General features: G+C 56.6%; 3 protein-coding genes across 8 annotated transcripts; 2 read left to right on the top strand and 1 right to left on the bottom strand.

Moving 5' to 3' along the window:
* Positions 1-61: 61 nt before the first annotated feature.
* Positions 62-9,165, top strand: TAF7L (TATA-box binding protein associated factor 7 like). Of its 4 annotated transcripts, none has more exons than XM_075007560.1 (13): positions 86-126; positions 639-689; positions 2,242-2,315; positions 3,093-3,171; positions 4,046-4,179; positions 4,684-4,810; positions 5,077-5,135; positions 5,674-5,746; positions 6,189-6,305; positions 6,702-6,890; positions 7,038-7,150; positions 7,532-7,591; positions 8,486-9,165. In XM_075007560.1, exons 2-13 carry the CDS (start codon positions 677-679, stop codon positions 8,528-8,530), a joined length of 1,083 nt encoding a protein of 360 aa, XP_074863661.1. In that variant the 5' UTR covers positions 86-126; positions 639-676; the 3' UTR covers positions 8,531-9,165. The 4 variants fall into 4 exon arrangements, with proteins under 4 accessions (XP_074863662.1, XP_074863661.1, XP_074863660.1 ...); XM_075007559.1 differs by having other exon boundaries at positions 5,077-5,136; positions 5,669-5,746; XM_075007561.1 differs by lacking the exon at positions 639-689 and having other exon boundaries at positions 62-126; positions 5,077-5,136; positions 5,669-5,746.
* Positions 9,166-9,312: 147 nt separating this feature from the next.
* Positions 9,313-17,025, top strand: LOC142020025 (uncharacterized). 2 transcript variants are annotated; one of them, XM_075007557.1, is made up of 6 exons: positions 9,313-9,887; positions 10,843-11,022; positions 11,711-11,899; positions 12,078-12,254; positions 12,852-12,993; positions 13,925-17,025. In XM_075007557.1, exons 1-6 carry the CDS (start codon positions 9,792-9,794, stop codon positions 16,120-16,122), a joined length of 2,982 nt encoding a protein of 993 aa, XP_074863658.1. In that variant the 5' UTR covers positions 9,313-9,791; the 3' UTR covers positions 16,123-17,025. The 2 variants fall into 2 exon arrangements, with proteins under 2 accessions (XP_074863658.1, XP_074863659.1); XM_075007558.1 differs by lacking the exon at positions 12,078-12,254.
* A 224-nt stretch (positions 17,026-17,249) lies between these two features.
* LOC142020016 (dystrophin-related protein 2-like) lies at positions 17,250-26,758 on the bottom strand. Of its 2 annotated transcripts, XM_075007540.1 has the most exons (6): positions 26,646-26,758; positions 25,655-25,720; positions 25,252-25,395; positions 24,264-24,501; positions 23,964-24,084; positions 17,250-23,565 (listed from the first exon to the last, which is right to left on the bottom strand). In XM_075007540.1, exons 1-6 carry the CDS (start codon positions 26,693-26,695, stop codon positions 23,429-23,431), a joined length of 756 nt encoding a protein of 251 aa, XP_074863641.1. In that variant the 5' UTR covers positions 26,696-26,758; the 3' UTR covers positions 17,250-23,428. The 2 variants fall into 2 exon arrangements, with proteins under 2 accessions (XP_074863641.1, XP_074863640.1); XM_075007539.1 differs by lacking the exon at positions 26,646-26,758 and having other exon boundaries at positions 25,252-26,539.
* Between the last annotated feature and the right edge of the window lie 118 nt (positions 26,759-26,876).

Below are 26,876 nucleotides of genomic sequence, written 5' to 3'. Positions count from 1 at the left end.
CACCTATCGGAAGCGCTTCGTGCTTCACTTCCGCTTCCGGTTAGGCGCCCAAACCCTTCCCCCGGAAACAGCTCGAGTAGGGGGAACTCGTCAACCTACGTTTCCGTCCCTGTTGCAAGGGGCCTGGTGAGTAGCGGGGAACCGAGAGCTCAGCCCCGGCCTAAGCCCCCTCGGGGTGGTGAGCCCCGGCTGCCGCGTTTCAGCCATTGCCCCCTCTGCCCGGCCACCCTCCCCTGCCCTCCCCTGCCCAGTGGGGAGCCCCGGTGGGGGCTGGTGCCCCGGCCCAGCCGCTCGGAGCCCGGGACAGCGCCGCCCCCGCGATTCCTCGTTCCAGGGGTGCTTGGTCCCCGCTCGCTGTGTGATCGCCGCCGCCACCACCTTACCTGGGGGTGGGCAGAGGGTTCGCCGCAGGCCTGGCTGGGGCTGGTGTTTCCCCACCCGCCTCTTGCAGCTCCCGGCGCTGCTGTGTCTCGTGTCAGTGGCAGGTAAACGCTTCTCAGGGCGAAGTGCGATTTCTTCAGTTGTCCTCCCTTTTCATTCGGCCCCATCGCTTTTTGTGCCATTTATTTACTTTAACAACTGATTTTCGTTTCTTTCTCCCTCTTTTGGCATTTGTATTTGGCTTTTGAATGACACAGGTGTTTGTAAACATTTGTGGGAAGCAAGAAGAGGCAAGATGACGTCTCCAAGTAATGAATTTGTTACCTTATGGCTCTCTGGTGCTGGGTCTCTCTGTCTCTTCTTCCTCTATGGGGGGAAAAAGGATACTCCGAAAGTCACAAATTTGCTGTGTTCCCTCTCCCTGTTTGAAAGTATCCAGAGGAGAGCAGCGCGCTGTTGGGCCTGAAATCAAATCTGTAGAGCTGACAATGTACATTCCATGTATATATGACTTCTGAGACCCCCGAGGAAAATCCTAACACAGCCTTGGCTATGGAGCTTGGCTTTGTGCCTCCTTAACAAGATTTGCTCATTGTCAAGGACTCCTGATATTTAAACACAAAAAGTTTCTAATGTAGAGTACAAGCTTCCTGTGCTGTGTAAGATGGGCATGCACAGAGTGCTCTTTCAGGTACCTTTTCCCTGGGCTTCTGCTTGCAAATTCTACATCTGGACCACCCTTCTTGCAGATACATTCTGAGTACAATGAAAACAACTTGCTCTGTAGTGTATGTGAGGAAATTAATGGAGCAGAATCCAGTGTATATTTTCTCCCTGCAAATTCTTCATTGTCTCTTATTGAGACCTGGAGATGTTTTTATGTTACAAAGACATCTTTTACCAAATACAAGTGGGCAGAATGCCTGTTGGTGTCGTGGTTCAGGCTTGAATACAGTTACAGGAGGCTGAGTACTATAAACACCACCATTTTAGGGCACAATATAGCAGAAATAGTACCTGGAGTTTCTGCTCTCGCAGTGCAAACCTAATTGACCAGTATAGCAGATGCTTCTGTCAGTGTGTGATTTCACCTCCATTGTGTTCATACGTTCATCTGTAATTGTAACATCAGATATGTAACTGATGTAGAGACACTCACTTACTTCCTGTTTTTCCTAGGAATGTTAGGTTTCATGTTAACGTTTCATGTTACATTAAAGTTGTTCTAATTAAAACAGAACTTGGATCATACATATTTTGGGAGCAGAACCCTATTTGATAGAATTTAAGGGTGGAATGTTAAAAAGTGGTAAGCGTTGGTGTAACTGTTCCTAGTGAAGGAACAAAACTTTACCACTGAGGTCAGTGGGAGCAGTTAGGCCCGTGCTGAGTTTTTTAGAAAATCTCATCCTAAATAACTTCAGGAATGAATCCCACCCAGTCACAGAAACTGTTCTTGCTCTCTCTCCAGCTCTCGTCTCTCACTGAAGCTCTTCTGTGTTCTATGTATATAGGCTTAAATTCTTGCATCGCTCCAAATGTGTTCCTGAATATCTAGGAATATTTAGTACTTTCTTTTGATTCTTACAAGGGAGATTCTAGAGAAAGTTGGCGATGGAATATAAACATGGGGACCAGGAACAGAAATTCTCTAATTTTATTGAATAAGGAGTTTCTGTGTTAAGGTCCCCATACATGGGTGTCTGTGTCTCAACCTCCGGCACGTACAGTTCCTACTAATATAACAAAGAGAATATGTGCTTTCTTTACAAATGCTGAATAACCATCATCTGGGAGCTGAAAACAAATTGAACAAACATTTTGATGACATGGTGCTTTGTCTTGTTTTCTGACCTCAAGTACTAAAGATGAGTAAGAACAAGGATGATGCTCCGCATGAACTGGAGAGCCAGTTTATTCTGCGGCTGCCTCCGGTAAGAGACCCTCACATCTAGGGCAAACTAAAGAGGGCGAAGGGGGAGGGAGCAGTCCCACACAAGATTACCATCACTTTGCAAATATCACCATGGCACCCATCCAGTCCAGCCCCCATTTGGATGGTGCAGAGCAGCAACTCGTGGTAAAGCGGGTTTAAAAAGATGGGTGACATCAGTGGGAATTATAAAGACCCTGTTTGAGATCTAGAATCAGTTGGCTATCTCTGTGCGCTCCCTCCTGTTTTGTAATGCAGGTCTTTTAAACAACCCCGGTAAATCAGCCATCTGCCCGTTCCTCTTCATGTCTATACCTGTGAGATGCATGCTGGTACATTGCTGCTTGGAGAAACTATGATGTTGTGAAGCAGATCCAGGCAAACCATTAACCGGCAATAATTCAATTAGTCCTCGTTGGCAGTGACATTCACTCTTGGCATAGTTTCTCCTTCAATAAATGTGTTCATTTACGTGAAATAGATGTGAGACGTTCATGAAACCACAGGGTAGCCTCTGTTTTCCAAGGGACCGTAGACAGAATCTTTCCCAAGTTACATTAAGTTTCTGGTTGTGAGGTACCTTGGAAATGGCAGAGCCAGGAGGCTAATGCATGCTTCTAGGAAAAATACTGTTTGCCTCCTCCGTTTAATTACGCTTTTTAGTTGGGTTTCTATGTTCAGATGAAAATATGGCTTAATATTGGGTTCGAAAGCAGAGTCTCTATTCAGCCATTCTACCAACACGCGCAGTCCTGTCTCGCTCATCTTCTTTTTTCAGGAATATGCTTCCACCGTGCGGAGGGTAGTACAATCTGGAAGTGTCAACCTGAAGGACAGACTCACTATTGAGTTACACCGTGAGTAGCCACGATCAGCTGCCTTTAATCTCTTAGCTCAGGAAGGAGTCCTGGAGGTTGTGTAAGAGAGTGATTTAACTTGCAAAGACCAGAGCAGGAAGAGGCATCTGAGCTTCCCTGGGGATTGTGCAGACATGCTGAGGGTGCACTGAGAAATGGGGGCGGTGTCTGATTTCTGGGGGGAATGTGCCTGAAATCTAATCAGGAACTGTTTCCTGACTTCCCACTGGGAGGCTCAAGGGGAAGTGCATTTTAATGAACTAGATGCAAGCTGCATGTTCCCCAACTGGACTAGCTTCACCTCTTGTGAGAATTCCCTGACCAAGAAAGAGGGGCTGTTAGTCATTAACGTGAACAGTCCAACCTGTCTTTCTGTCTTCTCTGCGCTTCATAAGATGGGCAACTCACTGTTCCCCAGGAATTGTGAGGTGAATATTTGTGGTCCTGAAGGTAAAATACTATTAATTCATGGGATGCACTGATCACATGGGTAGAGCCATCTTACTAACACGGGCATAAGTCATTGGCCCGCAAGGAAATCCCTAAAATTATTTTTCTCTCTCGAGTCCATCAGCAAATTCCCAGTCCTGTCCTTGAGGCAGGAAAGATTGGTCTCCAGTTGTGAGAACGGCCGATGTTGTTTGTAGAGCATGTCCTGCTGTGCCTTCCTGTCCTGCAAAGGTACTTTCCGAGAGTGCACCTCTAATTACCTTGCTGCTAAGAGCATTGCAGCTTTCACAGGAAAATGCCGCACAGTTCTGTGCAGCTCCAGTTCACACAGCAGTTTTAAAGGGTTTGAGGCAGGAATGCAGCACACAGCTTAGCCATTCGCTGGCCTGGCCATGGTATTAATCCGTCCCTTGGTTTTCTGCAGCCGATGGGAGACACGGGATTGTCCGGGTAGATCGCGTCCCATTAGCTGCTAAGCTGGTGGACCTGCCTTGCATCACTGAGAGCTTAAAAACCATAGATAAGAAAACATTCTATAAGACAGCGGATATTTGTCAGGTATGAGCTGTCCACACTATTCACTCACTGTCCTGTGCTTGCTCCCTTCTTTTGCCTGACTCTGTACGTTATCTGTACGCATCTGGTGAAGTGAGTCTGTGCTCACGAAAGCTCATGCTCCAAACTTTTCTGTTAGTCTGTAAGGTGCCACAGGACCCTTTGTTTCTGTACGTTATGGCAGTGCAAAACATGGTATCCCACTGCTCGTCTCCACATTCTCAGAATGGAGGTGGAGCAGCTGGAGTGTAAGATTTCCCACCCCAGCCTAGCAGTTGGCAGTTCCTTTCTGCTCGCTGCCCTGAAGCACCTATCTAAGTGAAGAGGAGGTTGGTCATAAATGGATTCATCCACACAATGTAGTTTTGTCAGCTGTGTCTGTGAATCCCAGAGGCCATGCACGTGCTGCGTTTCCTGGTAGAGCTTCTGTATGCACCAGCCTTTGAATTGAATGGAGTAACTCTGCTTTCATGTTGTAAACCGCTCCTCTGTGTTCTGGGCCTTCAGATGCTTGTGTGCACTGTGGACGGTGATCTCTACCCGCCTCTCGAAGAGCCAACGGTGAGTACCGACCCCAAGGCAAACAAGAAGAAGGACAAGGACCGAGAGAAGAAGTTCATCTGGAACCATGGCAGTGAGTAGAGCCCAGGACACTTTACCTGTCTTACCATAGCCTGACCCCGAGTTCCCACTGCTCACCCCCCACCCTGCCTGGTCCTTGCCATCCATCCTTGGCAAGAGAGGGAACCTACCAGGGCTCCTCACTCAGCTGTGTGGGTGAGAACCTTCTCCTCCACCCACCAAAGTGTGTCCCCGGGAGTGGGGGGTTCCTGTACTCAGATGCACGCGACTTTCCCTGCGCTCGCGTACCTGATGCGCAGCCTGTGTCCATTGTTCCAGTTACTCTTCCACTGAAGAATGTAAGGAAGCGGCGGTTCAGGAAAACAGCTAAGAAGAAGGTGAGTTGCAGCTCCTCATCCCTGGTGGCACCTGTGGTGTCAGAGGAGTGCTGCCTAAAGTGGGGGTGAAAGAGAACACTAGTACGGTGTTAAGCTTGCAACCCAGCGAGGCAATCTGTGCTTGCATTATGACCTCTTCTCACAGGAGCCGCATGCCTGGCTCAGCCAGAGAGCTCCGTGGTGGGAAGGGGGCATTTAACATTTGCCATACGGTCAGGCTGGCCTTTCCATCACAGGCGGTGGTGGGAGCGTGAGAATGGAGTGAAGTCAGGGCAGTGCAAAGATTCAGCTCCTCCAGGAGCTTTGAGGCAAAGGGCGGGAAAATCGAGCACTGTCCTTAAAGGCAGGTAGTGGCAAGGGAGTGTTTTCTGGAGGGAAATGGGTGCAGTCAAAGTCTCAAGGAAAAGAGTAATATCCACGGCCTGAGATGAGGTGAGGTGTGGGAAGAAGCCAGCAACCAATATGCTTCTGTATTGGAGAACGATCCGTCCGAGGGTGTTTAACACCGTCTCTGTTCTCTTCTCTCTCTCTGGCCCAGTACATCGAGTCTCCAGATGTGGAAAAGGAGGTGAAGCGTCTGCTCAGTACAGATGCGGAAGCTGTCAGCGTTCGTATCCTTTGGGCTGTTTGACTCTGCAGAGCAGGAGAGTGGCGGAGGGAGGCCTGTGGGAGAGTGACGTTAAGTTCGTCTTTGGGGTGGCGACAGGCAGGAGATGAACATGTGACAGATACTGAAGTTATAGCTTGAGCTTTATCCTCTTCCAAACCTGCTGTGTTCCTGAATGACCTGTCTCTGGCATTCCTCACAGCCCTCCTTGTGGGTGTGTCCATATACATGCATCTGCTGCTCCTGACACTGGGATCATTGGCTGCATCATCTTTAGAGATCAGGCCTTCAAAGATAAATCTGGCCCCGCAGGCCTCTGTTGGCCACAGCAACAGAGAGAAGGCGTCATCCGGGGTGTACCATCACCTGGAGGACCTCTTCTGGCAGCTTGCTGTCGGCTGTCATTCTTTGGGTTTTTCCTTGACTTTTTCTGTGTCTGCTCTCAGGCTGGGAGGTCATTGCAGAAGATGAGACAAAGGAAGCAGATAACCACGGTTCACTTACTGGCTTGGACATCTCCTCTCCTGGGATGTCCGGACACAAGCAGGGTCATGGCTCATCAGGTGCATTGACAAAGGCTTGTGCTTTTAGTAAAATCATTTAGTTGCCAGAAGGCAGGGTCACCTGGACTGCATCTCTATGGGATAGTTTCACACAGGAGACCTATTTTGTGATATGGACAGATTTGGATGCTGAGATTTTGTTCGTTGGGAGGAGAGGATGGTAATAGTTTGCTCAATTTGTCATTTTAGTGAACGTGACGGCAGAGAAAATAATCACTGTTTTCTGGGAATCCCTCAAGGAAGGTTAAGGTTGAGGGAGGTGTTTAGATAGACACGGGGTACAGAAAACAGTGCCTGACACCCTAGGAATGCCCAGTGCCTGTCAGGGAGCGTTGAGAATCTCATGTCAGATTCCAATGTACCAGCTCAGTTTTGCTCTTTGGTTCACGTCGCCAGAACATGATGAGCTGCGGGAGATATTTAACGACATCAGCAGCAGCAGCGAAGATGAAGAGGAGAGAGATCATCACGACGACGAAGATTTGAACATCATGGACACGGAAGAAGACTTAGAGAGGCAGCTGCAGGACAAGCTGAATGAATCCGATGGGCAGCAGCAGGAGAATGAAGGAGGAAACCAGATAGGTGAGCTGTCCTAGGCAGTGCTGGGTTGGTGGTGAGGAGGGAGGGTTTGATGCCTTTGGAGACTGGCACATTGCTCTGCTAGTTCTGTAATTCAGACTGGCGTGGATCACTTCTGCGGTCAGCTCAGATCTCTCCTGTCTCCTTTAGCCATGGCGATCCAAAAGCAGATTGACAACCTGAAGGGGAAACTCCAGGAGACCCAGGAACGCAGAAAGCGCCAGGAAGATCTCATCATGAAAGTAGAGAATCTGGCCCTCAAGGTGAGTGCTGGCCACCGATTGGTGCCTTTCCTTCAAGCCCAAAGCAGGTGTTCCTTCCTGTTCGGCTCAGCTGAGGCAGGGCAGGCTTGGAACCAGAAAGCATCTGACTCTGTTGTCCTGGAGTAGCCAGTAGCCTTGCTGTGTGGAATTTAGGATTGAAGTGGCTGTCGGAATACCTTCCAGTCAGCCGTGAACGACTTGTGGCCAATGCAGAGCAAACCTTGGAATTACACTGAAGAAAAGAAGGGTCCTGTAATCCATGTGGTGTTCCCTTTACTCAGCTGCCTGTCCGATTGGTGGCTGCAGCTTTTTTCTCTTATGCAAAACGGCCGCTGGCGCGGAGCAGCAGCAGTTACATTCTCGCTCGTGCATCTCTTCCAGACCCGTCTCCAGGCAGTGCTGGATGAATTCAAACAGCAGGAAGAGCGAGAGAAGCAGCAGGTGAGCACGTCTCTGTTACTGTCGCCTCCACTTTCCTGTAGAAGAAAGCAAGAAGCATGCAGTGCTGGGGGGTGAGGCTGAGTGCGCCTCAGCATGAGGAACTAACACCTTGTATGCTTGTGCTGTAGTTTCACGTATAAAGTCCTCCAAGCCCTTCATCACCACGTCGGGCTGTGACCTCATCAGCCACCAGCTAAGCAGGGCTGTACGTGATCAGTACCCACATGGTAGGATGCCTACACCCAGTGCAGCGGCTGGCTCAGTAGGTGGTAGGTTTCTCTCGGGGAGACTGGTGAGCCACGCTGCCTGGTTGCAGAGGTGGTACTGAGGCTGCCAGATTTGAAGTGAGATGTCAAATGAAGACCCTGACTATGTGTGTGTCTGTTTACAAAACAGAGCCACTCTGTGAAGCATAGGGATAGCTCCAGTCCCTTGGCAAGTTATGCATCTGGGTAAATATATTCTGCCTCTTTACATCTGTCCCTGCAGTTTCAGTTGGGTACTATAGTTTTTTACTCCACTTACTAGCTTGTGTTCTGTTGTTTGCCGTAGACAGCTGCAGTGTTCCGCTCAAGAAGTAGCTGCATTTCACTTGTCAACAAGGCAGTTTTTACACCTGAGCCTAAGAACATGCTCTGATATTTGGTTGTATAAGCAAATCAGATGGTTGTGCCTCTAGCTGGTTATTATCTAACACACCATTTGAAGGCAGACTTGTGGGACTCCTGCTCCCTCTGCAGTTATTTAGGCCTGGGTGTTTTGGTTCAGGCAGTTACATGGAGGTTTCTTCAGGGAGAGACCTATGGCTTGTGAAAGGTTTTGGGGATCCCTTTGGTAGGCGAGAGAAATCGAAGTGTACGTCTAAAACGTCTATCTCCTCCCTTCTCTCCACAGCTCACATCCCTGCAGGAACAACTGGAGTCCCTTATGGAGAAGTGAGGGGTTGGGTGGGGGTTTGATCCCGGCAGGAGCTGTATCCCCCCAGCAGGCATAGTGCTGAGATGGATGCTTCAGCCGGGGTTCTGGAGGCCCATCCTTTGTGCTGAAGACCTGGCACGTCCTCACTGCCGATAAGCCTGTTCCTGTCGACAGCTGCTGTCCTAGGACACTGCTTCCAGCGCTGCGGGCTGGTGTTTGTTGTGCCGGACAGGGGAGCCAAAAGTCCAAGGAAAGGCAGTACCTGGAGCTGCGCCACTGGGGAGATGGTTCCTTGACTGGTTTGATTCCTCTTTCCCTGCGTGGAGCTAATTGCCGGGGGACACGCCTCTGCTTCCCCACAGACTAATCCACTCTTGCCCTGGGTCATCTTCCTGCCTGGTGCCAGTACACCGTGCTGATCCCAGGGCAGGAATTACACACCCCATGCGCTGCTCAGGCCTGGGGAGCAGAGCCAGGCCAGTGCATCACGTGGCTGCTGCTCTCATCTGAGCCTGCAAAGCAGCATTCTCTGAGGGGAACATCTGCTTCCTTCATGGACTTTCTTTGAGTGAGGCACTGCCGTGGCGGGAGTTTGTGCCTGTGCTTGGAGAACGTCTGCATGAACAAAACCAGAATGAATAAAGTGTGTATTCCCAGCCAGGCTCTGTCCCCTTTCCTCTGTTGTCCCTTTGCCAGCTGGAAGCTGGTGGCAACAGACCTCCCTGGGGCTTGCTAGAAGTACAGGCAGTGGGAGCTGCACCAGCCTGGCCTGCTCACTCGCAGAGCAAACGAGGGACAAAGGGGACATGCTGAGAAGCTGCTACTCTGCTGACAATATGGGGTGGGCATTCCCCCTTCCCCGCGTGTGGGAGTAAGGAGCTCTCTGTAATTCCCGATAGCTTAGGGAGGGCAATCCTGGATTAACCTGGCAGGGGATGAGAAAGGCAGTCTAGTCAGCAGTTGTGGGGCTGCCTGGCGGGGTGCTGGGAGGGAGGCTCTTTAGTGCAATGGGTGGAAAGAGGTGAAGACAGAGGGGTAAGGAGAATAACAGACAACAGGGCTCTTAAAGGCTTTGGAGCAGAATAGTCAGTCTCGGTGGTGGGGCTGGGCAGCTTTAAACCAGACACGCAGCAGCTAAAGGCTGGTGGATGAGCCAGAGGGAGGAAACTCGTCCTACGAGACAAACGCGGGCGCAGCCCAGCTCCAGGAAGAGGCGGCTCAACCCGGCGCGTGAGACCAGCCCCGAAGGAGGAGAGGTGGGAGAGCTGCTGACGGTTCCAACATGGACGAAACGTACCTGCTTAATGTGGAAGGAGTCAAGAAAAAGATTTTACATGGAGGTCGTGGGGAGCTGCCGCAGTTCAGAGATGGGAGCAAGGTAACAGTGATCTCAGCCTGGCTGTGCAGGGGGAGAGCAGAGGGGCTGTTCTCCTGCACCCTAGGATGACAGCCAGTATCTCCTCAGCAGCCCTTATTACTGAAATCCTCTGCGTGTTTCTCCTCTAGAAGCACCAGTAGTCAATTGTGACTAAAAATAAAACCAGCTGATTTGTTCTCTTGTTGCAGCCAGGTCAAATTAGCCGTGTTTCCCAGGCGGCAGGTTTTCCCAAGGTCCAGGGCTGCAGGGTCCGAGATCCCAGCTGCGTTTTCGACAGCACGAACGGTCCTGCCCCTGGAGCCCAGCCGAGAGCCTTGCTGCTAATCCAGCTTGAGTGTCAGGAGCTGCATTAGTGCAGCAAAGCAGGAACGAAAGGGATTGTTAGCAACATCCACAGCCAAGGCTTAGCTGGCGGGAGTGACGTGGTGCCCTTTGTGTGTGTACTCCAGCAGCGTTCCATGCTCCTCGGGTGGCTTTTCTTCGTGGTTATGAAGCTTGCACGCTGTATTTACAAACCTCCTGCTAGGGGAAGGTCACACCAGTGGGGATCCAGCTGGGTTGGGTTAAACAAAGGTAGCAGAGGACAGCTGGATTTATGAATGAACAGTAGATGGTTTGCCCAGTTCAGGCAGTTACATGGAGGTTTCTTCGGAGAGACCTGTAACTTGCGAAAAGTTTTGGGGATCCCTTTGGAAAGAAGAAGAATAGCATTAGCCCTTCGGTGTGAGGGAGACTAGTGCCTCAAGGCCTATCCCTGCACGCCGGAGAAGAGCTCAGTGAACAAACACTAAGCTGGAGTCCTGGTCACCCCTTCTCGGTGACCTGCAGATGGGTTGGAGCCGTGTTTTTCAGGGTGGAGAGGGGAGAGCGAGAAGGCTATTCGTGACTCTGGTCACCCGCTTCCAGACTGTCGTGCCTGCAGCTGATTCACTTTGCGCTGGTCTCTTTGGTGCAGGTCACGTTCCACTTCCAGACGCTGAAGGACGACTTTGAGCGCACAGTGATAGACGACAGCCGGCAGGCCGGGATCCCCATGGAGATCATTGTGGGGAAGCTGTTCAAAATCGAGGTGTGGGAGACCTTGCTCACCTCCATGAGGATCGGAGAGGTGGCCGAGTTCTGGTGTGACGCTATTGTGAGTGACACCCCCAGGGCTGGGCCCCCCTAGATCTCAGACCCCGAGACACGCTCACGCACAGGGGCGTGCTCAGCACTGGGACGCTGTAACACACACACGGGTACCCACATGCATGGCCAGAGGGGTGTTTCTGGCAGGGCTGCAGGGGCCTGTCTTCTGCCTCGTTCCAGGCACCCTGAGCCGTGGGTCCCACGTCCTGCCCCCGTGTAACAATTCTGGGCTGCTTATGTAACCCACACACCTTGGTGCAGTTCACTGGCCCATGTCGTGGTACCTCTACCACCTCACAGAGGAAGAATAAGAGTCCTCTACAGCCTAAGCAGCGAGCTGCCTGGCCTTTAGCTCAAGCTGTAAAGGTGCCTGCGCTAAGCTGCCCAGGTCCCAGGTTTGAGCCTGCCTGGGGGTAGTTACACTTACTCCAGCAGCATCTTTCCTCCCCAAGCCATCCTTGCCAGGACTGTATGGCCGGGGCTTGGGAGTGCAAGGTCTGCCTCTAGGACAGCTGGAAAAGCCCCAGCTCAGGCTGCAGTTCAGCCCTGTAGTAAATGGCGCTCTACAGCAAGAGGGCTGTTTTTAGAGCAGTCCTGGCCTGCCCTTGGAATCCCTGTTGCAGGTGCCAGGCCCCAGCCCTTAACCAGGCTGGGGGGAGCGTTCTGCACAAGGCCCCTCCCCGCTCCTGTTTCAGCACACAGGCATGTACGCACTGGTCTCCAAGGGCATGAGGAGGATTGCGGAAGGCAGGGACCCCTTGGAGGGGCAGAAGCACCGCTGCGGGATGGGGAACATGTTTGACTACCACAGCACGGGCTACACGGATCTGGACGAGCTGCAGAAGGCCCCCCAGCCTCTCATCTTCATCATGGAGCTCTTCAAAGTAAGGCCCAGGCCAGGAGCGTGAGGGAGGGCGGGTCGGGACAGACCACAGCGGCCTCTCCTCAGCACAGCCCGGGTGGGTCACTCCCCTGGGGGCAAGGGGAGCCCAGGGTTCAGCTGTCCCAGGCCTGGCGTGAGGACCGTGCAGAGCCAGCAGGTCTGCGCCCCACCCCTACCAGGTGGAGGACCCCTTGGCCTACAAACGGGACACCTGGGCCATGAACAAGGAGGAGAAGCTGGCGGCCGTGCCCATGTTGCACAGCGAGGGCAACCGGCTGGTCCTGCTCAGGAGGTACCAGGAAGCCGCGGCGAAGTACCAGGAAGCCGTCATCTGCCTGCGGAACGTCCAGGCCAAGGTGAGAGCCCCTGGGGGAGAATGGGCCAGCCTAGCCCTGCCACCCAGGGTGAAGGGCCAGCGCTCGGCTGGAGCTGGGCCAGCCACCTATGGCTCAGGCTTCTTGTGTCGCGTCCTGCAGCGCTGGTGTGTCATGTGTAGCCACCACTTCTCTTCCCCGCTGCAGGCACAGGGGCCGCGCAGTCCCTGCCTGGGGCTTGCATTGTCAGCTGGCTGGGGAGCCCCGGGAGCCCTGGGCAGGGCTCCAATTCCTAAGACAGTCCTGGCCGCAGGCCCCTGTTGCTTGGCTCCCTGTGCCTGGGAGAACCTGTCTTCCTTGGCCTCCTGGGTACAAAGGCCCATGCACTCAACCAAAACAAGTGACTGCGAAGGGCCCGGCCAGGCTTGCTGGGAACAGCATCTTCGGGGCTGTGGCCTCCAGCAAGCTCCAGCAGTGGCCCTCTGAGTGGCAGACAGCATGCAGGGTAGCACAGCCCGCCCCCAAGGCTCCCCCAGGCTGCATGCCAGATCTTGTCCAGCTCCAGGCACTCTGTCAGGGTTCTCTGGTGTGTGTGGAGGGCGGGGGCCTTCACGGTGCCCGTGGCTGGTTTGTGAACAGGAGAAGCCCTGGGATGAAGAGTGGTTGAGCCTGGAGAACCTCATCACGCCCCTGGTGCTGAACTACTGCCAGTGCCATCTGGAGCTGGGGGAGTACTACGAGGTCCTGGAGCACACCACCGACCTTCTCCAGAAGAACAGCGGTAATCACCCCATCAGCCTGGGCCCAGCCTTCCACAAGGCCGCCAGAGGGGGACTCCTGCCCCCTCTGCGCCTGTCGTGCCGGGGCTCCTTCCTGCTGCTGGGCCATGGGGAGTTCGTGTTCAGCTGCTCCCGTGGATTGCTACCATGCCCACCCCCCGCACTTCCTGTCACACAGAGACGGGGTTTCAGGGCAGGCTGGCGAGCTGACAGAGAACAGCCTTTGGTGGAGCCGGAGCCCAGCTGAGATGACAGCCAGAGCTGCAAGCTGCCTGGCTAGTGCAGAGTCAGGAAGAGTCTGATAGTCTTCACAGCGGCTTAGAGGTTGGGTTGGTCCCTGGGTGTTACCCTGTCTCTCATCTCTGGTTTCCCCCTTGTTAGAACTGTCTGGAAAGGGAACATTGTCACACTAGGTGCATGTGGGCCTGTGATGCTCACTGGCTCCATAGGCCTGGAGGCTGCTGGGATTACAGAAGGCCGATGTGGACAAGGAGAACATCTCTAGTTCGCCTATGAAACCTTCATGCTTCAGGCCGCAAGCAAACTGGTGGCTGATGGGCTAGGGCCACACGTCCCCAGTGGGCAAGTTATGCTGTGATTGTCCCCAGGGCTTCCGTGCACCTTCCTGCCAAACAGCCGTACTGAGCAGCTGTGGACACAGGACTGGGTGGGAGCGTGGGCTGTTCCTACACTGGAACCCCGCTGCTTGGCCGTGACTCGAACCCACGAGCTGCGTAGTGCAACAGCACCCTGCTGCGATTGTCAGAGTGGGGAGCAGTGCCTAGATCTCTGCTTGGGGGCAGCACTTTTGGGAGACTCTGGCCTGCAGCAGGAGGCTTGTGTGGTGCTCTTCTGCAGGCAGGCCAGAGGCCCATGAGAGCCGAGCGGGGCGAGAGCGGAAGGGATAACCCCGAGGTCCTCTGCACCCGACAGAAAACGTGAAGGCTTACTTCAAGCGTGCGAAGGCTCATGCTGCTGTCTGGAATGAGAAGGAGGCACGAGAAGACTTCCTGAGGGTGGCCCAGCTGGACCCCTCGCTGGCAGCAGCTGTGAAGAAAGAGCTGATGCTCTTGGGGGAGCGGATGAGAGAGAAGCGTGTGGAAGATCGGCAGAGATACCAGGGCCTCTTCCAGCAGCCTCGACTCAAGGAGCCACCAGCAGGGCAGGGGTCCTGGGGAGGAGCTGGGAATACCGGAGCTGGCAGGTGGGAGGAAGGAGATTCTAGGGAAGGGAGGGAGGAGACCATCTTGGGAACAGCAAGCTCCATGGCAACGGGGGAAGAACAAGACCAAGGGAGTTCTGGAGCACAGGAGGATTCAGGGGAGGCGGGATGTGGAAAAGAGCGCACCCCCCCCGAGAGGGAACAAGGGCTGGGGGCTTCGGGAGTAGAGACAGGATGGGGAGAAGAGAACGTGGCGGCAGAGAGGGAGGTGGCCGGGACAGGACCAGACCAGGGGAATTGTGGGATTGACGGTGGGACGGAGGAGACAGGACGGGGAGCAGAGAACGTGGCGGCAGAGAGGGAGGCGACCGGGACAGGACCAGACCAGGGGAATTGTGGGATTGACAGTGGGACGGAGGAGACAGGAGGGGGAGAAGAGAACATGGCGGCAGAGAGGGAGGCAGCTGGGACAGGACCAGACCAGGGGAATTGTGGGATTGACGGTGGGACGGAGGAGACAGGACGGGGAGCAGAGAACATGGCGGCAGAGAGGGAGGCGGCCGGGACAGGACCAGACCAGGGGAATTGTGGGATTGACGGTGGGACGGAGGAGACAGGACGGGGAGAAGAGAACATGGCGGCAGAGAGGGAGGCAGCTGGGACAGGACCAGACCAGGGGAATTGTGGGATTGACGGGATGGAGGAGACAGGACGGGGAGAAGAGAACATGGCGGCAGAGAGGGAGGCGGCCGGGACAGGACCAGACCAGGGGAATTGTGGGATTGACGGTGGGACGGAGGAGACAGGACGGGGAGAAGAGAACGTGGCGGCAGAGAGGGAGGCAGCTGGGACAGGACCAGACCAGGGGAATTGTGGGATTGACGGTGGGATGGAGGAGACAGGACGGGGAGAAGAGAACATGGCGGCAGAGAGGGAGGCAGCCAGGACAGGACCAGACCAGGGGAATTGTGGGATTGACGGTGGGATGGAGGAGACAGGACGGGGAGAAGAGAACATGGCGGCAGAGAGGGAGGCAGCTGGGACAGGACCAGACCAGGGGAATTGTGGGATTGACGGTGGGACGGAGGGGACAGGACGGGGAGCAGAGAACGTGGCGGCAGAGAGGGAGGCAGCCGGGACAGGACCATACCAGGGGAATTGTGGGATTGACAGTGGGACGGAGGAGACAGGACGGGGAGCAGAGAACGTGGCGGCAGAGAGAGAGGTGGCCGGGACAGGACCAGACCAGGGGAATTGTGGGATTGACAGTGGGATGGAGGAGACAGGACGGGGAGCAGAGAACGTGGCGGCAGAGAGAGAGGTGGCCGGGACAGGACCAGACCAGGGGAATTGTGGGATTGACGGTGGGATGGAGGAGACAGGACGGAGAGAAGAGAACATGGCAGAGAGGGAGGCAGCCGGGACAGGACCAGACCAGGGGAATTGTGGGGCTGACAGTGGGACGGAGGAGACAGGACGGGGAGAAGAGAACGTGGCGGCAGAGAGAGAGGCGGCCAGGACAGGACCAGACCAGGGGAATTGTGGGATTGACGGTGGGATGGAGGAGACAGGACGGGGAGAAGAGAACATGGCGGCAGAGAGGGAGGCAGCTGGGACAGGACCAGACCAGGGGAATTGTGGGATTGACGGTGGGACGGAGGAGACAGGACGGGGAGAAGAGAACATGGCGGCAGAGAGGGAGGCAGCTGGGACAGGACCAGACCAGGGGAATTGTGGGATTGACGGGATGGAGGAGACAGGACAGGGAGAAGAGAACGAGAGAGAGGCGGCCAGGACAGGACCAGACCAGGGGAATTGTGGGGTTGGTGGCGCAGAGGGAGGCCAAGGACCTGCCTGGCAAGTGCACACAGGCCTTGGAGAAGGATGTTGCGGAGCAGAGAGGGACAGAGAAGCCACGGTGCGTGTGAGGCAGACTGCCGCAGTGTCCAAGGCCAGCAGGGACCCCTAGAGCGAGGCCTTGGAGAAGACAATGGCAGGGAGGGTCCCAGGGCAGGAGCCAGAGTGAGGCGTTTGGAGGCAGATAAGGAAGGGGGCGGGAGGACAGAAGGCTCTTCCAGCCCCAAGGCAGCAGGGCACAGCTGAGACACAAGATGCTAATGCCCAGGGCGGGAGGCAGCGAGGGCCCAGGTGGGCTAGGCTAGTCCCCACCCCAAGCAGCGCAGCGCAGTGCAGGACAGCGGAGTGCCCAGGGGGGGAAGCGGGGCCCCGGCCAGGCAGAGACGGTGGGAGCTAGCGGGGCTGCTCTGAGACTAGCCGGCCAGCCCTGAAGGACGAGGCCTGGCTCAGCGTGGGAGAGGGGCTCGTGCCAGGTTCCTCCACGCCCTGTCCCTGCTGAGGCACCAGTGCAGTCGGGAGCTGACAGCGGAAGTCAGCCCAGCGGGCAGGAGCCAACCGCCTCTCCGTCCCCCAGCTGCCTGAATGGGGCCACCCCTCGCGCCTGCTCTCCCGGCCAGCCCTGGGGCTAGAGCTAGCGCCCCCCACCCGCTGAGCCCTGCATGGCCGTGCTCCTGCTGTGCCTGTTCTCTGGAATAAAGCGCAGCCCTGGCCAGGCGTCGTGCCCAGCTGCGTCTGGCGTCTCGAAGCCCCCAGGCCCCAAGAGCACTTCGCTTTCCCTGCCTGGATGGGCGAGTGCTCCCAGCCCTGCATCTCGCCCTGGGAGCGGGTCAGTTAGTAAACCCAGGCAGCCCTGCTGGTGCGCCCGGGAGCGCACAGGAGGCAGAGGGTGGCGCCCATTGGCTTTACGGTGTCCTAGGTCAGGGGATGGTGCACAGGGGGCCACAGGGAAGAAGGGGGAAATGATCCCCGGTACCAGTGTAATCCAGGGGGCCCAGAGGCTGGACGAGGAAGTTACTGGTGCCCTGAGTTGTGGCTGTGCTGGTGGCACTGCTCTGGCGGGCGGGGGTGGAGGGAGGGACAGTCTGGGATTCCATAGCCAGCGCTGCCCCTTGGCGTCTGACCTCCAGCAAGCTGGGGGTGGGAGGGCGTCCTCGGGGTGTCTGTGTAGAAGGGTGAGATTCTTAGGGCACTAGGCCAGCAATGGTTAGGTTCAGGGCAGCACGAAGGCCCCAGCAAAGCAGCCTCCTGGCTGAAGTTTGGCAGTGGCTGGCACTAGCTTAGGCTGTGTGTAAGGCAGCTGGCTCCGGGGCAGCAGGTGAAGGGAAGGAACCTGTGACCTTAGAAGCTAAAGCCACGTGCCTCTGTCTGAAAGACGAGTGAGAGCAGGGAAAACCGCTTCCAGCTGAAGAACCGCCAGAGCCCAACGTGTGCTAGCACCAGGGGACGGGCAGGGGGTGGCAGGAGGGAGCTAAATCTCCTTCCAGGGGTCTCCCGGGGGTTTGTCAGTTGCAGAGAGGCAGCTGTGTTGGGCTGTTTCAGCAAGGACCAAGGACTCCCGCGTTCTTCCTGTTTGTGACCTACGATGACCGGCAGCGAAAACCGCCTGAGAGACGGGCGCAGCTGCAATGGGCAGGGCCGGGAACTTTGAGCTGCTTTTAAAAATGGAGCAGGTTTTGTCAACAGAGTTGAGCGCTGAGCAGAGCAGAGCCTGGAAAACCAGCACCTCTATGCACTGGCCCCTTTGGGTATTCCGACCCCACACTGCTGCACACCTACAGAGCCAGCAGTGCCCTGCAAGGTGGGGGTGGGGGGGTGGAATTCCTGGCCTCATTTTGTGTACGGTTAGTAATGAAGTCCCCATGGCCGGGTCCTTAGTCCTGGTAATGACACATGAGCCAATGAAGCCAGTTCGGCTTCCAGAGTCCAAGCAGAGCCTTCCACAGGGATCTGAGCAATGAGCTGAGCTCCTGTAGCAGGTTCTTGCCAGGAAGGGAAGAGAGCGAGGAGAGAACAGCTGGTTGTGAGCTTGCTTACCCTGAGGGAAGCTGCTTCCCACACTCTGGTGCTTAGCAGTGGGATGCAGACAAAGAAGCCCAGAATGGCAGATTCCAGGGGAGAAGAGGAGGAGGAGGGGCAGCAACAGAAATAATGACGAGGCCGAAGCACCAGCTGAGGTGTCAACAGAAATACAAATTTATTCTCTTTCCAGAGCAGAACGGGGGAGAAGCACCACAGCAAACAGGCCCCAGAGTTCACGCGCTCGTTCTCCTCCCAGCTTTAACAGAAACCCTGACCTCACTTCTGCACCACGCAAGCTTTGCTTCTACAGGAAAATGCCCTAGAGGGTCGCTCGGCTGGCCCGTGGCTGCACCTTCCCCCAGGCGCAGAGCCAGCTTGGGCAGAGCCCTCAGATTCTCTGCAGCGGCACTTCCCCAGGCGAGAGGGCAGAGTGATCCGGCTGGTATCCAGGCCTGCGAATTAGGTGCCCACAGGCCTTTCAGGCTCCAGGCCTCAGCGTGGAAGGGAGGGAGCTCAGCAGAGGCCCGGGAGAGGAGAGGTCCCTGTAGAGCGAAGGGCTCGCGAATGCCATTAGTGGAGCAGGTGATTTGATGAGAGCCTGGAGGAGTGCGCCCACCAAAGGGCACCGTGTGGCAGCAGAGCCGCTGTGAAACAGGGAGCCAAATGCGCAAGGGAGGGTGGGGAACAGACAGACTGAGGAAGGCCCAGGAACTCCCAGTGACAGAGTTAAGGCAAACACACACCCCGCCCCCCGCCCAGCTGCAGGGGTCCCACTCGCTGGGCTCACCGCAGTGGCAGGAACGGCTGTTCAGAAGCTGGCCCTGCCGCTCAGCTTAGTGCCTGGGCGGCATTTCTACCTTCGTCTGGCGCGCGTGGGCATGAGACCCAGCTAATCCAGCCTTCCCGGCATGGGTGTGCCTCAGTCCCTCTGCTCTCTGCCTCCAGCACCTCAGAGTCCAGCGTCCTGCGTGCAGTCACCGTGGTGCTAATTCCAGTCACTTGCTTTCGTGCGTGGTGGTGGCTTGTGATAAACAGGAGGTCACACTGGGGTGGTCCCTTCTGGCCAGAAGCCCAGTGACTCAGTCACCAGTCGTGCCAGGCGGTGCTCTCCTAGCTGGGGAGATGGGGGGGCACCAGCCTCTGCCCCATGAAGGGAGAAACGCACCGGCTCCTCAACATGCCTCCGGAGGCCTTTGTTCAGCTCGTACGCCTCCCTCATTCTGAGCCACTTCCCGCTCTCGCTCGCCCACAGGTGAAAGGTGAGGCCTTCTTCCTGAGGGAGCCTTCTGGAGTCGCAGCCCGTCCTGGGTGGCTCCAGTCACTGCAGCGGGGCCCCCTGCCTGGCTCTCCAAGGTGGCAGGCAGCCTAGGAAGCCACCAGCTGTGGTAGGAGCAATCCTGCCAGGGCTGAGTGGTGCGGTGCTGCTGGGCGGTGAAGCAGATGAGGCGGACACCACCTGTCTGCGCTGCCGCCTCTCTCTTAGGGCCTCAGCTGGAGAGGGTGCAGCGTAAGTGTCTTCTCCTTTCTCCCTGGGCTCTGCCTGGCGGGAGAAGTGCAACCATGAGGCCTGGATGAACCCTGCTCCTTCCTGACGGGCTGGAGCCTTGGGCATGGAGCCTGATGTGGGCTCTCCCCAACCCACGAGGTGGGCAAAGCCAGCCGCGGTTCTTCAGGGGAGCAGCAACTGCACATGGAAGCAGAGGTCTGGTGTCTCAGACTGTCCTGTCTGCCAGAGCTGTCCCACCCTCAGCCTTCTGTACGGGTCCCACCACAGAGCCTGGGAGACCGTCTCTGCTGTGAAACTTGCTTCTCCCCCGGACGGAGCGGCTCCCGTGTGCCCGCTGACAGCGCCCCTGCAGAGACCGGGCCATGGTAGCTTCCACTCACACCCTTCTGCAGCTGCCGTAATGCAGGCGAAGTGGCCATGCGGGCTACTCAATACACGGCAACCCTACTGCCCCACGCGCTGCAGTAACCCGCCCGCAGCACCGCCAGAGAGCAAGCCTAGCAATCTACAGCACTTCAACTACACACCACAGGACAGCAATTCACAGGGCGAACAACCTCCAAACGCCACAACACATCACAAATCACAGCAACGCCTATGCACAATGTACAGGGTATTACGGCAAGACTCACGCCACCGAGTCGACATGCTGCCCCCCCGCAACAAGATCCACAACGTCACACAGAATACCACCACAACGTCAGTATCGCACACAACCCCCGAGGCACAGTGCACTCCCTCGAACCTAACACCACGCTGTCTCCAGACCAGGCCGCAATACCCCTGACTAGATAGTCCACAGCCCCTTCCGTACACAAGAGCAAACAGCAAAGCAAGGCAGAGCTGTCCCGACGCACAGCATTAGCAGTCGGATCTCCACCATGTGAGCTGTTCCAGCTGGACTTCAGCTTTGGAGCACGGGGCTACCCCAAGACACACAGTCCGCCTACAACATTCCACATTGTTCTCAGCAAGCTCCTTACTGTGCTTCTTCTACACAACAGCCTTATTGCCTGGTACCCCCAGCATCCTCCCCAGCTCCCTGAGACAGAACCTTCCACCCCTCCCTGTCCGTCCCCCCCTCCCCCGAGACCATCTGCAGCCCCCGCCCCAGCTCTGCAGCCTTTTCAACCATAACACTGTCCCACACAGACCACCTTCTGGAGCTTCCAGAGCCAGGTGTTCCACAGAACACATTGCTACGCTACAGACCCAGTGCAATCCTGCATCCCCCTCTCACCGCCATCCCAACCATCTTCCTCATTGAAGGAGATACCCCAGTTGCACCCTCCGGCTTCCCAAACCAGACAGCTCCCGCAGTTGCTCCAGCTGTCCTCGGGGACCTTGCTCCAGATGTCCTCAGGGACCTTGCTCCAGATGAAGAGGGAGGGATTTTCAGAGGTGTAACCATGTTCCTGGGAGCATAGCGCCAGCTCCTTCCTGATACGTCTCTGGCCGGTGCGCCTGCCTCGCGCAGTCACGGTGGCTCTGGGCCATGCCCATTTCTCTCTCCAAACCCTGGAAGAAACGGGGCACATTTACCTATGGGATGGAGAGATGGAGGAGAGCCTGGGAAGGAATCACCAAAATGGGCATTCCAAGTCGTGAGTAGTCCCTGGACCAGAGCTCAAGAGAGGACTCTGAAGAACCCACTAGGCACATGTCTTTGGTGCTGGGCCGCTCCCCCATTTCCAAGGTACTGGGAGTCAGCTGATGGCATCGAGGCTGCCGGATTTAGTTGGATTGTCCATCACAGCAGGAGCTGGGCCATCTTGGGAGGGGACACTGCTCCAGCCCAGACTCTGGTGTTATGGTGGCAGAGAGCTGAGAAGGCAAACGATCCCTGAATTCGAATCCTAGCGCTGCTAGTCAGTTCCACTGCACTGAGGTCCCCTCGCGGTGCCTGTGACGGGGAGTGGTACGAGTGAAAGAGAGCTCATAAGGTGCTTTCTCCTCAAAAGCAGAAGCTAAAATAGACCCAAGCAGTGAAGCAGAAATTAACACTGAACATGGTATTAGAATTTAATGCATGAGTGAGTCCATGATAGTAACGAAGTACAGAATATATAGAGAGTGTGTATAGAAATATATTGTAAATTAAATGCTAAGGCGCTCTGCAGACAAGTCTGCTAGCTTGTCTGACACTGGGTTATTGACTCCTCCCTTCCCCCTTTGGCCATCCTGCCACTGGACCAGCAGCCCAGCCCGGGCCTGGCGATCACGGGGGACCAGGCAATCAGCAGAGTTCAGTTAATCAGACTCGTCACCTTTGGCACTAGAAAACGGTTTTAAAAACAGACACGTGAGGCTGTTCACTGTCCTGCTGCTGCGGGAGCATTAGGTTGCAACCCACACCACTGAAGTGGGCCAAGGCGTGGCTGGGCTCTGTCCTCCCCGGTACGCAGCTTCCTTCCCTGACCTACATCAGTCACGAGGGCGGTGACAGCAAGGGTCAACATCATCTCCTGATTTCAGTCCCTGGGTTCCATTTGAATGCTTCATGGAGAGACCCCCAACCTAGTGCTCCGAACTGGCTGGTCCTCAGGATGGCTCCAGCCAGCACGCCAAAGAGCCTGCCGTCACAGTCCCACATGGCCAGTGGGAGTTCCCCTGAGATGTTTGGACAGAGGTGGGCTTCATGGAGGCCATTCCCCTGGAGAGTCCCCAAGAGGATGTGAGGGAAGCCCCTCCCAGGAAGGATGTGAGGGTGGTGGGGGAGGAAAGCAGAAGCTGGTTAGACAAAGCCTCTTGCCTGCGGAAGGGGTTAGTTAAGGGAGGTCCCACCTGAAAGAAAAGCCAAGAGGTTATATGAGATGGGATTTGGGCGCCACACGGGTTAGAACGCGCGTTAATGAACTAAGCGGAGGGAGATTCACCAGAGTTCTCCCCAGGACACTTACAGGAACCCCTGGCTCTGTGGTGCTGGGGCACGAAGGAAGGTTCACGGGGAGGATTATGGAGCTATAAAGACTTGACGAAAAGAGCAGCCACGTCTAGTAACTGTTCAAGCAATAGCCCAGCATTAGAGGTACTAAATCCAGACTGTGCTGGTATCAGGAGAAGATGGAGTCACTCAGAGTAACACCAGCTACTAAACCAGGGATGAGGAACCTATGGCCCATGGGCCAGGTCTGGTCCTCAGCTGATCTTGACCCAGCCCACGATAGGCTGGGGTGTGCCCACCGCAGCAAGGTGAGCCGGCGCGCAGACTCCAGCCCCACAGCAAGTCTCTGAGCCTCTGCACCTCATCCCTTGTGGGGCTAGGGCGCAAGCACTGGCTTGCCTAGGGGGAAGCCCCAAGCTTCAGCACCCCCCCCATGCAGGGCTGGTGCCCCAAGTTGTGGGGGGCCAGGTCAGTTTGTTTTGTTGTTATTTGGGAGGGTTTTTCTGAGGGTTAGCAGCCCCTGACTGAAAACGCGCCCCCCCCACCATTCCCAGCTGCCAGTGGGCTGTTTCCGGGTCTACACGAGGGTGGGAGTGATTTTTTTCAGAGACAAGCAGGGGTCTGGTCTTTGCCACCTCAGTGGGGGGAGGGGTCGTGGCTCCCGGCTATCCTGGAGAGAGCGGAGCTGGTTCAAGGGGATTGGCTTGAGCGATGGCAGAAACCAGATGGGGTCAGGCATGTTCCTCTTCAGCAGTGTCGGAAACGGTCCGGAGCGCAGGGCTCCTGCGACTGACGTCTCTCTCCAGGGCGGAAGGCAGCGTCTGTGTCCAGCCAAAGGACGACCAGTCTCAGCAGCTGTGGCACTTGTCCACAGCGGGGGCAATTCCTCCTCTGAAATCTGCGTACTGCAGGTCCCAGCAGTTCTTTGGCAGCGGGCGAGGGCTGGGGCTCGGTTCCTGCAGGACTGCCGGACGAGGGCCGGGAATGCCTCTGAGCCAAGCGAGAGGCTCATTTCAGAGAGGAGTAAGACACCAGCGAAGGGGATTTCACCCTGGTACCTGGGGAGTTGGGGAAGGCGCTCCTCAGCTTCTCCATGATGTCCTCCAGACACAGGCTGACATCACGCGCCCTCGTCTCCACCTCGTCTGGGGAACAGCAGGGGAGAGAAAGGCAGAGCTGAGGCTCTGTGCAGTTTTCAGAGATTAACGCAATGCGGATGCTAGATCCAGCGGGCCGGACAGCGTGATCAGGAGACAGGGCACGGATGGCAGCCCTACGGACATGCCCTGCTCCTGGGCCAGGCGAGCAGGGCTGCTCTTACAGCCACAAATGAAGCTGTGTCTTCCAGCAAGGCACCGCAAGGAGGGGAGGGGCGGCGGAGAGCAGAGTGACTGGGTGCTCCAGGTCTCCACTCCGAACAGCAGAGGAGCACAATGAGCCAGTCACCCCTGGGCACCCCGAGGGAATGGGGGTGAGGCCCCCGGCTGGTGACCAAGGCTGGAAAGGGGCACCCACGATTTAACGTCCAGCTCCAGGGCCTCACCCGCAGCTTCGGTTTCCGGGGTGTTGTGCTCCTTCTCCCTGGGCTGGCTTCCCTCCGAGGGATGGGGCGAGGAAGCCGAGGACGAGGCTGCAGAGCCACTGACCTCCGGCTCAGGAGCGGGCTGGAAAGAGAAGGGGGACTTCATAAAAACCTTTGCTTCCTCAAGCCCGACCTGCAGCCTTCTGCACGTCCATTGCCAGCACCTGCCGCCCGCTCGGGCTGTCCCAGCCCCACCGGCCCAGAGCCCCGTGGATGCTGTGCGCTCTGCACTGTGCTCTCGCTCCCGGCCCGGGGAGGTACCTGTAGGAGCAACTCCCGCAGGCGGTTCAGCTGGGACTCCAGCTGCTTGTTGTGATCTTCCAGGATCTGCATCCGGGTCTCCAGGCGGCTCTTGTGCTGCCGAAGGAGCCTCGCCTCGGCCAGGAGCTCATCGTTCCGCGGGTCTTGGGCTGATTCCGGGGACCCCTCTGCCACTGTGGGGGACTCGGCTGCCTCATCGTGCTGCCATTTCAGCCGCCTCAGCTCTCCTTGGAGGATCCTGCGGAAGGGACAGTCGGGAGCCAGGCAGTGACTCTACCAGCTTCGGAGACAAGACTGCCTCACCGAGCTGCTATTCTACCACCAGGTTTGTCTAAGGTCTCAGGAACCAGCGTCCTCCTGACTTCTCTGCCCGGCACCACGCAGCCACCCGCCCCTCCTTCTGCGCGCGTTCCCTGAGCACGTCAGCCATGAACTGTGTTTGCAGGAGACGGACGTCCCGGCTCCTTCTGAGCCTCGCTCTGCACCTGGCAGAGGGCTCGGTGGTGCTTGGCCACAGCAGCGCGGCCATGGTGATAAAGCAAAGGCGGGGAGGCAGAAGAGACCTGCGAGGGCTTGTCTGGCTGGTACCTAGGTCAGGGCAAAACTGCTCCGTGCGGAACTGGTTCCAGGTGTGCTTCAGATGCCCCTGATAACAGGGCTGCTGCCGCTCTCAAGAAGCCTCATTACTACAGAGCCCACCCGTCTCCTGCCTCCACTTCCCCCTATTCCTCCAAGCTACACGGGCTGGAGCTAACCAGGGCAGCTCTGTGATGTCGGCCAACCCCTCCCAGCACCGGCAGATAGGTCTCACATCTCAGCCATGCTAAGCACGTGGGCTCTTTCCATCCATCTCCCGCCCTCAAACCATTCCAGAGCCCCTGCTTGCCCATCCAGGGCTACCCAGGGCAGCGTTTCTCTGGCTCCTTTTCCCCTCCGAATCAACCCCAGTCTCACTTCCTAGCGATGGCTTTTGGCTGCACACACACACCTGTTCTCGTCCTCCAAGTGGGCCAGGATCCTCTCCAGCTCCCCCTTATCCTCCGTGTTGAGCCTGTCTTCCACCTTGGGGCTGCACACCAGCTCGCGGTCGGTGATGGGGCTGGAGTGACGGAGCAGGTACTGATCCTCATCCCTGTCGCGGAGCACCAGGAGAAGATCGGCCAGAGCACTCCAGCGGTGGGAGCGCAAGAGGAAGGGACAGAGGCAAGGGAAGGGGTTGTACTGCTCTGAGCAGGGAAATCCCCAGTTCCGTGCCTGGGCGCAGAGGGTGAGAATGCACCGCAGACGGGGCAGGACAGATAACGGAGGAGGAGCTTCCCACGTTCCCCACCCAGCCTGAGCAAGCATTGCAGAGAAATACATGCCCAGTCCCCAGGGAGGCGCCAACTCACAGGCTGTCGTCTGGGGACAGGCTGTCACTGAGCAAGGAGCAGTTCTGGCTTTCCATCTCTGCGAGCCTGCGGAAAGAGAACTGCGCTGGGACGCGGCCGGGAGAACCAGCAATGCACCGCCGCTCTCGGGGTCTCCTGCAGGCCTTCCCAGCGGTTCCGCCCCAGGCTCTCTGCCACCGGGTTCTAAACACTGCTGGCCTTTACAGGAAAAGCCCTGCACACAGGGACAGACTGTCCTGAGAGAGCCCTCCCTGGGGACGGACCCCGGGCTCCTCACAACCGAGCCGCTGGAAACCTATGCAGAGGGTGGGATAACGGTTGGGGAGACCCAGCCTCAATTCCCAGGTTCACCACAGAGCCCCTGGGCGATTTTAGGCGCTCGGGCCCAGCTCCGCATGTTGTTTATGCTTCTAAATCATCGATTTAGGTGATGAAGTCTAAATACCTGGCTGGGTCTGGGCCTCAGTTCTGCAGCCGTGCAATGGGAACAGCGGCAGGTCCTGCCTCCCAGGGGTGTTGGTGGTACAATGCTTTACGGGTCGCGGGCCTACAGCAGCGGGGCCGTGAAGTCCCCTGGGGTGACCTGAGGCAGGGTGGCTGGGAACAAGAACTCTGAGGGGGGTGCTGTGGGTGTGACTGGCTTTGAGGGGCGGGGGTCGGCTTGTTTGTTAGGGGAAGCGTGGCAGCTTAATGGCCAAGTGTTTAAATAATAGTCATTTAAATTCATGAATGCAAGTAAAGATCCTGTGGAAGCAAATCAGCCCATCTGGGAATCTTGACCCAAACCCGTTTTAGCCACAATCCCTGTCTGCAAGCGTCCCATGGGAAGTCCCAGCCGAGCAGGAGCTGTGGGGTTACTCTGCCCTGCAGAGAGCCAGCTGCTCACAAGGTGGGCAGAGGGGGTCTCAGGCTAGCCCTGGGTGGAGGGCCAGAGGCACAGCCCCACGCCTCCCCTCCCCCTCGCTCAGCACCCCGTGCTGACACGTGGTACCTGCTGGCAAAGTGTTCGATCCGGGAGTGGGTATCGGCGTGCGGTAGCATCGGCGAGGTGGCCGGTCTGGAGGAGACACACACAGGTCAGTGTTGATTCCCTGCTTCCACATTCCAACCCCTGACGAGGTGACGCTGCCCCGGTCCCATTTGGGTCTAGAGGACCTGGGACTGTCTGGAGAAGCATCGCTCCCATGAGGTTAAACTGGAAGACAGACGCAGCACGGCCCCA

Source organism: Carettochelys insculpta, chromosome 13, assembly GCF_033958435.1.
Source record: "Carettochelys insculpta isolate YL-2023 chromosome 13, ASM3395843v1, whole genome shotgun sequence".
Taxonomy (NCBI): Eukaryota; Metazoa; Chordata; order Testudines; family Carettochelyidae; genus Carettochelys; species Carettochelys insculpta.
This window is presented reverse-complemented; position numbering and strand designations above follow the sequence as displayed.

Coding starts and splice junctions, on each gene's coding strand:
- TAF7L (XM_075007559.1), top strand. Junction 2,316..3,092: donor TTATTCTGCGGCTGCCTCCG/GTAAGAGACCCT, acceptor TTCTTTTTTCAG/GAATATGCTTCCACCGTGCG. Junction 6,306..6,701: donor GCAGGGTCATGGCTCATCAG/GTGCATTGACAA, acceptor TCACGTCGCCAG/AACATGATGAGCTGCGGGAG.
- LOC142020025 (XM_075007557.1), top strand. CDS start 9,792: ATGGACGAAACGTACCTGCTTAATGTGGAAGGAGTCAAGAAAAAGATT. Junction 11,023..11,710: donor AGTTCTGGTGTGACGCTATT/GTGAGTGACACC, acceptor CTCCTGTTTCAG/CACACAGGCATGTACGCACT. Junction 11,900..12,077: donor TCATCATGGAGCTCTTCAAA/GTAAGGCCCAGG, acceptor CACCCCTACCAG/GTGGAGGACCCCTTGGCCTA.
- LOC142020016 (XM_075007539.1), bottom strand. CDS start 25,625: ATGTATTTCTCTGCAATGCTTGCTCAGGCTGGGTGGGGAACGTGGGAA. Junction 24,502..25,251: donor CACTTGGAGGACGAGAACAG/GTGTGTGTGTGC, acceptor TCCCTTCCGCAG/GATCCTCCAAGGAGAGCTGA. Junction 24,085..24,263: donor TGCGGGAGTTGCTCCTACAG/GTACCTCCCCGG, acceptor TTCTCTTTCCAG/CCCGCTCCTGAGCCGGAGGT.